Source organism: Anabas testudineus, chromosome 21, assembly GCF_900324465.2.
Source record: "Anabas testudineus chromosome 21, fAnaTes1.2, whole genome shotgun sequence".
Classification (NCBI taxonomy): Eukaryota; Metazoa; Chordata; class Actinopteri; order Anabantiformes; family Anabantidae; genus Anabas; species Anabas testudineus.
The window spans coordinates 5,439,416-5,452,344 of record NC_046629.1 but is presented as its reverse complement, the minus strand read 5'-3'; the positions used below and the strand labels follow the sequence as shown (position 1 = coordinate 5,452,344).

Sequence of the window (12,929 nt, the reverse complement as noted above, 5' to 3'; positions counted from 1 at the left end):
GCAAAGAAAAGACATTTATGCATCCAAGATTTACAGCAATAAACATAATACTATAAATTCTTCAGCTTTCTGAAGCGTAATGAAATAATAAATGATCACAATAATATAAATTAACCTGTTTACATTTTTACCCTTTAAGACATGCTTTGAAGCCACTCTTACAACAAGCATTATATTTCCCAAAAGCATCCATGCATTAAAGAGGTTTATTCAGCTCTGAGTGAAAGTGAAATATTTCTCATCCCCAATGTATAACTAATGTATAAATCTCTTCAGCTTTGTGTAATCATTTGATATCAGAACAGATGCTTTGTGTCTCATCTAAGCAGATCCTTTTCTGGATGTGATTAACATGCCCCTAGGTAAATGGGGGAGGAAGATGGGGAATGAGAACGATAAAGAAGAAACAGAAGCAATGAATTATTCATCTTTTGTCACAAACCTCACAATCAACCTTGGAGACAATACTGAGGGCAGAGTGGTGCTGTATGTTTTCCTGTTTGTGAAAGCACATGTAAAGGTGACCGAGTTTGGGTATTTATAATGACAATGACAACTAGAGCATTAGTGTTAAAGTATCAGGGCTGACATATGGAGACAGACAACCACTCACACTTGTGGGCAATTTAAAGTCACCAATTACACAGTCTGACAACTCTGACAAATTGTTGTTGTGGTTCACATCACTACACTCTGGCGCATAAACTGCAGGTAATTAACGACAAAATGTCTGAAAATATCTAAAGCTTTCTTTTTTGTTAATATCACACACCTCGCTCACTGCACTGACATTTTGCTGTAATAGATGTATGTTCGACACATTTTACAATATGAGTAAGCAAATTAGCAGGTGTTGTAATGCAGCACCAGCTGTGCTAAAGAACTCACAATGACACCAACTTTCTCGGGGGTGTTAGGAATTTTATTCTGGCAGCTAATGATGCATGTGTACTAAATGAAATGTTTTCATCAATGCAGCATGAAGAGAGTTATTTCAGTTACTTCCCTACTTCAAATACAGCACTCACACTATTATATCCAGGGTTGGAAATTACTGTAAGACCTGGATGAATGCTGGTATATTTTGTATTCATTCAGAGTCCTTCTGCTCTGCCAGCCTCTGGCAGCTCATCAGCCCTCCTCTGGTGGCTCTTTTTCATGCCAAATTATCTTACTTGGTTGGTGAAGTACTGGAAGTGACAGGCAGGTATTTCTGACTCGGGTAGCTGAATGAAAAACACTTTCATATCTTGATGACAACAGTGTTTCACCTTGGAACTCTACTTTCTCTTACAGGTGTTTCACAAGAGGAGGGAAAGGAAAGTTAAGTTGAAGCTTCTAATATATTACACTGCATTCACCTCTACGGACAGGATGAGGAGCTCAGATAGGTCCCAGAAATCAGCATAGGTGTAGAACCACTAGTTTCAGGGGTGAAAACATCAAGATAAGCAGCAAATAATGGATGGATGGATTTATGGACACACATTGCTGAATGCCATAAAAAATTAATCTCTCTGTCTCCATTCATAGCAGTGTGGTGAAGCAGCAACAGCTCTGAGCTATGTTTGCTTATATTCAATATGTTAATTTGGCTGATGAACAGACTTTGTGATTTACCCACCAGTACATATGACAGATACACAGAAGTTAAATAAGTTATAGTAACTTATTTTGGAGTGAACTCTCTTCCTTGAGGACGGAGATCCTCTATCTGTAGCCCACTGCCTTCTGTTCAGCCACAGAATAATTCATAAGTAGTGGAGAGATAGCAAGTGCTCGGAAAAAGTCAGAATAATTTCACAGCAACACAGCCACAATTGAGCAATTTTTTTAACCACAAAGACCTTGAAATGTGAGACGAAGAACATCTGTCACCATTTCGAAGAGATGGATGGCTGTGGACTTTGTTTGGTTTTTTTCCTTTTTTTGTTTACTGAATATTTGAACCCATCTGAAGACTTTTACTGTATTTTTATCTTTTACAATCACTCCTATACAGCACAAATCTTCCTGCAAATGTCCTGCATGCTGTCACTGTGGACAGGTTTGTCTATGATGTGCTTTCACCACTGAGCCTGTAAATAAACAGACTCTCGTCCTGGTTAGATTATAATCATTTCCTGATGGAGATCGTCTTGCTATCTGTCTTGTATTTTCCAATATTTTGACTGACTAGGCCATTGTTTCATTTCTTTTACAATAAAATAAGTGGAAACACATCTGAAGTGACGGCATGACATGAAAGTAAAACCACTTCTTTCAAACATTGTCCCTGCAATATCACAGAAGAAAGACAAAACAACACACACAGCCCCAAGTGCCCTTTCACACACAAGTCTTTGTGAACATAAAGATGGAAATAATAAGAAGATGCAGATTAAAATACAAATTGGAACAGGGAGTGCTCATTTAACTTCTGATCTTTTTTGTATTTTACCTCTCACTGTTTCACAATCACCTCCCACACTCTTTCAACTTAGCATCCGCCTACACACACAGATGCACACACTCCCTCAACTCCTCTTCTCTCCATCATTTTTCTGCCATTCAAAGGATCCAGGTCACGCAGGGAGTACCTGTCAATCAAAGGCAGGGTCTGCTGAGGAGGCAGCTTCAAAAGCACACTAAACCGCAGACACAAAGACGCACACACACAGGGAGACGTCTTCACAAAGCTTCAAACGCACTCCAATTTAAAACACAGGTCAAGGGCACAGCCTGCTGAGGTAATACTAAAAACAGCTGTGGATACTTCTGAGTGTGGCACTGCAAGTTATTTCTACGCTGTAACTGACAATAATTTTTATAAATCCTGCACAGATGCCAACATCTAAGTTTGCCATAAATAAAAGTCAGCGTGTTTTTAAATTAATCTGAATTAACAGCTCATTTGGTCCAAAGCAAAATGTAATTTTCCACAGGCTCAATTTTTGTAAGTCTGCAGTTGTGCTCACTGACAGCTGTTTTCCCAGTAGGAAAACAACTCAGCCAATCAAAGCTCTGTAGATGGGATTAGGAATGTGGTCATGTCCCTGTACCACAGCCAGAGAAAGTGCAACAGAAAAGTGTGAGAGTATAAGCTAACAAAGAAAACAGATATTGTGATTATCAGGTACAAAAACAAACAACAGATGCACAGGCAACAAAAGCAAACACTTATTACTGTACAGTATGTTTGTGGTAAGAAAAAGTAAAATAAGTAAAGTTTTCTTTGTGAAATTGGTCATAAAAAGTAAGTGAAACCTCTAATGTCGCTATTTGTCTTGCACTTTTTTTATTTATATTTTCAATTTGGTCATGATTTGATACCAAACTGTTTATAACATATTAATAATATTGTCTAATACTGATAATACAGTTTCTTGCCACTGTAAATCCCAGTGGTGTGACACATGATGGAACTGATTACATTTTTACTTTAACTTTAGCAGGGTGTACATCTGGAGAGTTCAGCCTTTGTAACATGATGTAATTCAGATTTATTTCTTCTCTCAGGAAATAATTAAACACGTTATATGGAAATGCAGCGAAAGTCGTGACAGACTGTCGTGTGTGTGCATGTTTGAGTGAAGACGAGTGTCAGCGAAGAGGTTAAATAGACGGAGAAGGTGGCGTGTGTGTGTGTGTGCAGGAAGCACAGCGTTAGAGTAAGACAGAGAGGTGTGTGGTAATAAGACTGTCAGTCACAGCAGGATCTCATTAAGAAAGAGGAGTGCAGCCTCATTCCTCATTAGTCTGTCTTAACTACTGTCTACACACCTCCATGCTACAAATAATGGACACACACACACGCACACGATACATGCTTCAACCCTTTCAAACGTTTCACACATTGTCTTAAACACAGAGGCACAGGCTCACACACCCACACACATTATCATCAGGGTGAAAGATGAGTCACCCTGCCTGTCACAGTTGGTTTTATCATCAAAATGCACCCTAAATTTCAGTATTTTACTAATTAATTACTCTGTTTAAGAACCTCCAAATGATAACTGTTCACTTGCCACAGCAGCTTACACTGCAGAAAAGCCCTCCAGCTGCAGACAGACTTTCACTGGCGGTTTGTGGTGATTTTGTGCCCAGATACCAGCTCTCATAAATCTAACACGAGACAGCTTCACTGCTGCTCTCCAGTCTAGAAAGCTCCATCTAAATGGTCCTGTAATTAATCTAAATGGATGTGGCATGTCTCTGTTTGACTCTACAGCAGCAACAGGTGTTCAAAAATATGCAAATAAGAAATATGTTCCCACAACACTTTATGTACACCGTGTATTTATCTGAAAAGAGACTCTGAACATACTGTAATTTGCTGTGTTCATGAATGTGAGACTGATAATCATCGCATCATGACGGCAGAGTGAACGACTGTTGAGATCTGTTTTGTTGCTTCACTAATGTGTGTATGGTTGATTAAAGTCCTTCCTCTTAACTATCATCTAATCCTAACTGTGAACAAGGAACTTAAACAGTATTAGAGTAAAATGATTTTATGTTGCTACAATACTCATTCGGTCCAAGCTGACACTACCAACCTTAGTCCCCATTTGACAACTTGATTAGTTTCAGTAATTCCAGTTGCTTCACTGTCAGTTAAACAGCTGGGAGATGGATGTTGTTGGCCACTGCTGAGCCCCATCTGTGATTTGAGCATTTCTCCTTTGGGAGTTAGGGAGTCAGTCATCAGAGTGTTGAAATAAAATGTAAAGTATCGTCTACAGGGAACGTCTAAACAAACTTCCACTTTCCAAGTGCAAAAACAAATTTAACAGGACAGTGGGTAGGATAATAAGATGTTTGTGGTTAGAAAACACACAACATAAAGAAAACAACAGGGAAAAGATGATTATTCAAGTATTTTGTTTCAATACGCGACCAAAACTCATCATTAACAAATCAAACCGACTGCTTTTGTTACTAAAGGCTCTACATTTTGTATAGCTGCAGCACAAACAAACAAACAAACATTAGAATTGATTGATTACTTCATAGCTCCACAGAAATATGGTGAAGACAACATCTTTACGCTACCTTATCATTTGTTATTTTGCAATAATCCATCAACATTCATTTTGCTCTGAGCCCCTTCTAGTCTTACATTATTACGTGCCTCTCAGCTTCCTTTTAACTGTATCCTGCAGCCTCCTGATGCAGAGCTCAGGGGGCACGCAACAGCTCAGGCTGGAGATGATATGAGCTTTAATTAAACCAGTGTTGGTTAAGGCAGCTAATTAATGTACCAGTGTTTGAGACCAGAACACACGCGTATACAAATAAGGAACACGCAAGTGCTGGAGATCAATATGTAAGAAGTGTGTGTGCACAGAAACACTGCTCACATTAATGCATAAAGATGCACACACTCTCTATATCCATGACTCACAATGGCAGTATCAGTCCTGACTCACACAGACGCAGAAGCAAAATAAAACATCTGTCAGCACCTGCCTAGTCATGCAGCTCGCAAGCTAACTATCCATCTGTTAATGCACTCATTCATCCATCAGTCAGCCTGCCCCCCTCCATCTTCTATCCATTTGTTTTTGCCTGCTTTTGGACCAGAGTCTGTGCACTTACAAGTGCATCAGTCTGACTGTCAAGTCACCTATCCATCCATTAATGAGCCTCTCCATTTGTCCATCCACCCATGAGTGTTTGTCATTTGTTTTGTCAACAAGTAAAACAAATAAAAGAGAGATTTCATCTTGCTGGACCATGGGAATTATTAAAATCTTTTTTTGTTTGTTTTAAGAGCGGTACTGTCTGCTGCTTTGGATTCTGTGTATTGTCTGTGTTTGTGTGTTGCCTTTTTTCTAATTTATTTGTGAGAGCTGTGAAATTGAATAGACTTAATGTGGAACTCTCTTACCGTAGCACCTCACCTCACTGAACAAATAAAAACATAAAATGTATTCAATTTTAAACAGATTTCATCTTTTCATTTCCTTTCACTAAACTAGAGAGAAAACTCGGAGGAGATAGTTTTATCTGATCGACGGGGCAAAAATTACAGCAATCAGTTAAAAAAACACTTCTAAGGCAAGTGCACACACAAAAAGGAATATTTTAATATCCACAATGTTTTAATATTCTCTTGGAATGCTACGTATCTGTCATTCAGCATCTGAGTCTCTGTTAAATGACTTCTCAGGTTCAAAACTCTCCCCACTGAAATGCTGAAAAATAAACAAGGAATATTTAATATTCCCTTGTGAATGCCTGGATGAAAACTTAAAAGAAATGATAGGTAGAAAATAACTTGCACTCAGAGAGCAGCTCTGAGAGATGATATAAAATATTCTGAACGATACTCTTGGACACTGAATGACGTGTGTAAGGCCCAACTCAGCAGCACAGGAAAGTATATTTACAGTGAAGCAGTTTTTGTAGCTATAATTGTTCCTCTTGTCCATCAGGACATCATCATAAACAATTCCAAAGTAAGAGATACAGACATGGTGCTCCATCCTTAGTTTTCAAACACGGAGAAATTGTGGGTGGTACCCGGCACCTATTTTAATCGGCACCTTCATCAACGTTTCAAGCAAGCTGTGGCGATACCATATGGAGATATGACAACACTGAAGGCTACGGACTGGCCAGAGCAAAGACGTATTATTGAAACCACAGTCATCACTTCACAGATGTTAAACGCAAAGACAGAAAGATAACGATATACAATAGTAGAAAGGTTCAGGTTCAGTCCACTGGACTGTGACTTGTAGGGAAAAACACCACGTATGGAGATACTGACTCTGACGATCAGGGACAAGTTACAGAGAACTAAAAGCTGGCAAACAGTGAGTCAAAACAGAGGAAGCACTTCATAGACAGAAATCTAAAGTTGAGTGAGTGTGTTTCTGTAATAAACTTTATATCTGGACATGTTATTTTTAGTGTTTGTGAAATCAAACACAACAGCAGGAGGCCAAAAGGCTAGCTTGTATATAATAACATAATAACATGAACTAGGTGCTGCTAAAACACTAATTATTCCCCAGATTCCAAGTTGACATCTATACATGTCTTGATTTTTGTCTAAACGTCCAAAACCATAAATCAAAAGAGAAACACTGGAGAAGCTCTAGTTAGAAAACATTTGGCATTTTTGTTTTAAAAATCACAATTAATGAATTAAGCCACCAAGATTTGGTAACTGTCTTGTTGTTGACCATTGTAAACAAATTGCTGTAACTACAGAGGGAATCCACTCGATTTATCTAATTCAGACGACACAGCACAGGACTGCTAATTTTGGTCCCATCACTTGTCAACAGCTTGGACCAGAGAAACAGTAACAGCTACCAAAACTCAGTAGGAACACAGAGGATTAGCTTGTTGCAGTCTGAAAAACAATAATTTGACTGTTTTTTTATGTACTGCTATACTGTTTGTATCATTTGTGGTTCTTATTCTGCTTCTCCTCAATTAAAGTTGGCACTTTGTCACTCTACGTGATAATTATGCTGCTTGTTTGTCCATCACCATGTGTCAAGCTGGATGAGATTAAATTACCCTAGGTGTATCTACAACAATAACGCAGTGTCTCACCAGCTTTAATTATATATTAGTTGAAAATTACTTTAACCAGAAATGACAGATTTCAGAGTTAAGAATACTGTGTCACGGCACATCTAACTTCACTGAGAGAGCTGTTAATTTCCCCGGGCAGACCGCCAAGGTGTAATCAATGTACTGGGGATACAATGTTCCCCCTCTTCCATCTTCTTCTGCTCGCTTCAATTTGTTCTCATTAAAGAAGATCCATTCTACAGCACTTCTCCTCCTTTCTTCACTTAGTGTTAATTCCTCCAGTTTCTCTTCGTAGCACTTACTACTGAGTACATGATCATTTGAAGCTTGCAGGAACATTTTAACACTTCTCCTAACTGGCAGGTTGTAAGTCAGGGATTCAGGAATTAATACATTTTCACACATTAAATGTTGGAAACAAATATATTTCTATGACACTTAAACTTAACATTTTATTTATTTACGTATAACCACTAAACAGGGTACAATAGCACTGACTTGATACCATCATTTCTGCTGAAAACCCTTTTCTTTTCCTACTTTGTGAAATCTTAAAGGTGTACTTACGCTGGCCCCAGCGGCCTGTGCGGGGGTTCAGGTAGTTTGGGTAGAGCCCATTGGGTCTGTCCATTTTGGCTAGCAGCTTTCGAATGTGCATCACCTGAGATGAAAAGCAGACGCAAACATTTTTTTAACTCAATTTTTAATATAACAGAATAAATTCACAGTTATTGGAAAAATGATAATACCTTCTGGTAGTAGGCGGGGTTCCCTGTCAGGTAGGTGAGGTGAACAAACTCCATGTGAAGGGTCCCAAACTCAGCCAGGATGCTGCTGCCCGCTGACGCCCAGCCCCAGTTACGACCAACACCACTGGAAAGAAGAAGGAGGAAAAGGAAGATGTGGTGGAGGTGAAGGAAATGAAGAGGAGTTGTGGAGGAAGAGATTAATGTAATGTGCAGTAAAAGAACAACAGCGAAAGAGAGAGGGAGGGTTGGACAAAGAAACAGGTTTTATACTCTGAATTTAAAGAAGTGATATTACTGCCTCAAAGAACAAAATGACGTCTGCTTGGGCTGACAAAAGTTTCAATTAGGACTAATGATTCAACAGAGTTTCATTTCATTCATATAAAAAACCCACAGAGGACCACTCTACTTACAACTGTAGAGTCTTTCTGCTGCTTTGTCAGTGCTCAGGCAGCTTTTCTATGAATCACACTTGTTGTTTGTGGCCACAATGACAGTGACATGGTCATTTGAGAGAACTGAATGCAAGAGCTCACTCTGAAACAATTTATGATCAGCATAATAGTATGCTAGAAGTGTAGTCTGGGAAGAAAACAATTCACCGTCAGGGACTGAGGCATAAAACCGACTGAACAAAATTTGAATACAACACTAAAAATGTACACAGTTAAAGCAAATGATGTGAGATACCATCAAAAGTGGAAAAAGAAAATCATCTGTAGATTGATTTTCCAGTAAATAGCGTATTTTAATTAACTTTAAGATTTATAAAATAATTTTAATGTCACAAATTGCAGTGAGAACCTGACAATGAGAAATGTTAAAATAAATATCCTGAATAAATAAACACCTTGACTGATTGGTTATAGCTTGGGTTACAGGTTCAGTACCTGTTGAAGGAGGATGCCTCAGCTGCAGCAGGTAAATGACATTCATAAGTGACCGTATGTAGCACAGGAGGCATCTGGAAGTGCTTCAATTTTACATGAGTGCATATGTACCATTAACAGGTTTCCACTTGTGGGTGTGTGTTTGTGTGACAGGCACCTTGAGTGTCCCATCAAGTGGAAAAAGGATACAGATGTGTCACTTGTGCGTTCTCTGTTTATATGAGTGTACCATTACTCCCAGAGGAATCTGTGTAAGTATCATTTGGTGTCAGTGTTTTTTTTTTCTGTGTGTGAGCGTTTGTTTGTCTAGTGGGAAATTCTGGCAAAATACAAAGCATCCGCTCTCTAACAAATTGGAATTAGGCCCTCACTTGTTCTACACACATGCTCAACAACCTGCTGGTGCATACAGCAGGAAGCTGCACTCACACACACAGCAGAAACTGACAAGAGAAACAGAAATAAGAAGGAAATATTATGGTTAGTTCACTTCAGGCCGAGACGGGAAAGCTGCTGTTTATCACAGAGACTGAATTTAAAACTTTTTAACATGTGTTTCCAGATGTTAGGTCACACACAACTCATAATTAGGTTGTCCTGGCCTTACAACAGCACAGTTTACACCCACACAGGTAAAAGACACCTGTGTAGGTGGACTGTGGATGTGTCGGAGCTTTAAAAAAACAATGTGCCAAGTTCTATGTGAGAGTATTGCAGTTTGAAACCCCCCAAGTGAATTCATTTATTACATTACATATATTACATATTGTTAAACTTTCCTCTGATTCTACTCAGTGTGTGTTGGGTCAGTCCTCATCACTGCCATGTGTATATTGAGAAAATGAATGTCTCATCTTATCAAAGGTGTGAGTTTGAGTTGGTTCCTGACATAACAGCTTGACAAGCTCTTCTTAATACGTCACCCTAAACCTAATTTAATCCGAAAAAGTCACAAAAGTTTTTGTTAATACATCTGTAATTACTTAATTTCACATTCACAATATACAGTTTGCTAATTGAGCACATTCTACTTCAATTGATCTGTTTTGTTTGTTTTTAACCCATAAAACATTAGTTTTATTGTTCACATGTGTATTTACATCTTCACATAGATACTGTGGAAAAAAACAAATCAAAAACCTTCAAATAGTAATAAGACAATAAGCAAACTGAATCACATCTTCTGATTAGTGCTGGATGGTAGAGGGTGTCACTAACCTCTTAAGGTTGACCATGGCCCAGGGGATTCCTGTGGGGGTGTTAAAGGCAGGAAGCAGCTTCTCTGCTAGCTGGACAGCCTTCATCTTAAATACCTTAAAAGAAACAGAGCGAGTGTTAAAATTTTAAAGTACTTAACAGTCCATCTACTTTTTCTGCTTAATATTCTCCTTAAACAGCTGAGACGTACAAGCATAAAACAACCGGCGATCAACTAAAACAAATACAGGATGATGGCAAATGAGGCAGAGTGAGACGCCAGGAGACAGGCGAACAAAGTGTCAGCGCTAAACAGATTTATGGAGGAAACTGGCAGCCTCACATATGCAAAACCTTCCTTCAAGCTGTGCTGCAGTAATATGAAATTGTGCAGAATACCGCTGAGATGTCTGCAAGAAAAGCTTGGAGGTCAAACTACATGAACTGAGCAGAGCGAGAGACCAAAGTACGCAGTCAGAGTTGGGTTTCTATTATCGCGACTGGAGTCTAATTTATACAGACTGATGTGGAGGAACGGACATGTGTTCATTTTGAGATTACACAAGTTCTTGCACTCGTCTGACAGATGAAGGCCTAGAAAAATCTGCAGCAGCCTTTGTTCTTTTCTCAGCATGCCAATCAAAAAGATAAAAGGCAACTAAGGTTATTCTGCCGGCGAACTATCTGGGTGTGGGCATATGCTGAAAGCTAAAAATCTGACTTTGAATGATGTAAAACTGCTCAGGGGACAAATTCATTATGAAATTCAACTGAAAAAATAAACACAGATCAGCAGTCTAGACAAACACATTTTCCTGCACACATGGTAAGTTAGTTTTTGTTAATCCCTACATAAGCTGTGTACCTCTTTTCTCCCCAAATTTCATCCAAGAGAAAAAGAAAAAAAGAAGTTTCCACCAGAAAAGTAGTGTCTCAAAAATATGTTGTCTTAGAAAGCTGCCACGTTTAAGTAAAAAACATGAAAGCTTATTTAAAAAAAACATCCAGTTGCTCACAGCATGAATGGCAAACCTTAATGAAAGTAAACCACACATTCACAGCAGGACATGGGCTCTAAGAGCTGCACTGGTTTTTGACAGCGGACTGATCCACAGCAGTCACATCGATAAAGACACAGCCTTTACGAAACATATGCTGAAGAAACTCTTAATACAACTGAACCAACTGGAAACAATGTGTAGTAGCACACATTACCTGCTGCAGTATTGACAGAGTGAAGCATTTGTAGATGTAAAACTGAGTTGGGTATAAATTCTGGTATTATATTAAGAGTTGATTATCTGTCTTTTTAGTGCCCTGAAGCTGCAGATAATGGAAAATGAAATGAAACTGGACGGTGATGGTGTTGATCCATCCACTTTCTAAAGAAATACATAGCTCAACACTGTCCAATACCTGTGATTTTAATTCTGCAGTATACTATATCAGGGTATATGTACTGTAGGAGATTGGTGGGATAAACACACAAAGAGAGTTGTACAACTTGCAGACAGCAGTCAAGCAAAGCGTTGCATAAAAAGAAATGTGGCAGGCGGAGGCTGATTCCTCAACACAATCTGTCAGGACTAAGCAGTTTTCTAGCGAGACCTGGAATATTCCTGCTGTCTCACAATGTAAATGGAGGCAACAACACTTGTGTTTGCAGAATACTTAATCAGACAGTGGAACATCTTACAGAAGACTTAGGGCCTGATTTACTAAATGTTTGCATGTACAAATACATCCACTACAGCTCCACTACTAATGTCTGGGTGTCAACTGTGGGTGTTTTGTTTGTGAGACATAAACATGCAGATTGTGAAGGCATGATTAACCTGGGACAACAAAGGATATATAATTTACTTTTAATGCACCTATTTAAATTCCTTTGTAAAAAAACACATCACTAATTCATCATCACTTTAATTACAGTTGGCTGATTATCTAATGCTAGCATTGCAAGTTATGGAAACAGCAGCTACAACCAAACAGAGAAGGAGTGCACGTATGCAGCTGGCAAACACAGTAACTGTCACAGTAAGTGAAGTCGGATCAGTTCTGTGTATGTGCCGGGTCGTGGTGTGTGCTCATATCTGCTCAGTCATCACAAACTGATTCTTGGCCCGTGTGCCCGCTGCACTGAGGCCTTTAATGAACACCACTATCTTTTATTGGCAATCCCGCCGCTGATGTCATCAAGCAGGGACAAGATCCAAACGACCCATCAGAGGAGACAGTGAGCTGCCATCACAGATAAAGCGCTACAGTTAATGATAATCATCTTCCTCCACTGGTTTCATCTACAGGCAGGGAGCTCTCAGGAAAAAAGCAGCCAGGCTATCTGAAGAAACAAGGGCTGTGTTGTTGGTCGTTAAAGGAAGTGAACCTGCTGAGAGAAGGAGGAAGACCAGAGAGAGCCTGCTTAATTAGCGCCTGTACATTTCCTTATCTTGTTTATATTACTATGGAGAATTATCTCACTTAAGACAAGTGCTGCTCTGTCTGTTTTCACTTGTGTTGTTGAACTCATCTGATGTAAACTTACTCGGGGGAA

General features: G+C 39.1%; 1 protein-coding gene across 2 annotated transcripts in view; it reads right to left on the bottom strand.

Moving 5' to 3' along the window:
* The window catches only part of man1a2 (mannosidase, alpha, class 1A, member 2), a 95,887-nt gene that overhangs the window by 12,380 nt on the left and 70,578 nt on the right, over positions 1–12,929 (bottom strand). For both annotated transcript variants that reach the window (XM_026376461.1, XM_026376462.1), the window contains exons 7-9: positions 10,397–10,491; positions 8,289–8,412; positions 8,107–8,200 (exon numbers count right to left, since the gene is read on the bottom strand). In XM_026376461.1, coding sequence (XP_026232246.1) covers positions 8,107–8,200; positions 8,289–8,412; positions 10,397–10,491 — 313 coding nt within the window. The remainder of the gene's footprint in view (positions 1–8,106; positions 8,201–8,288; positions 8,413–10,396; positions 10,492–12,929) is intronic.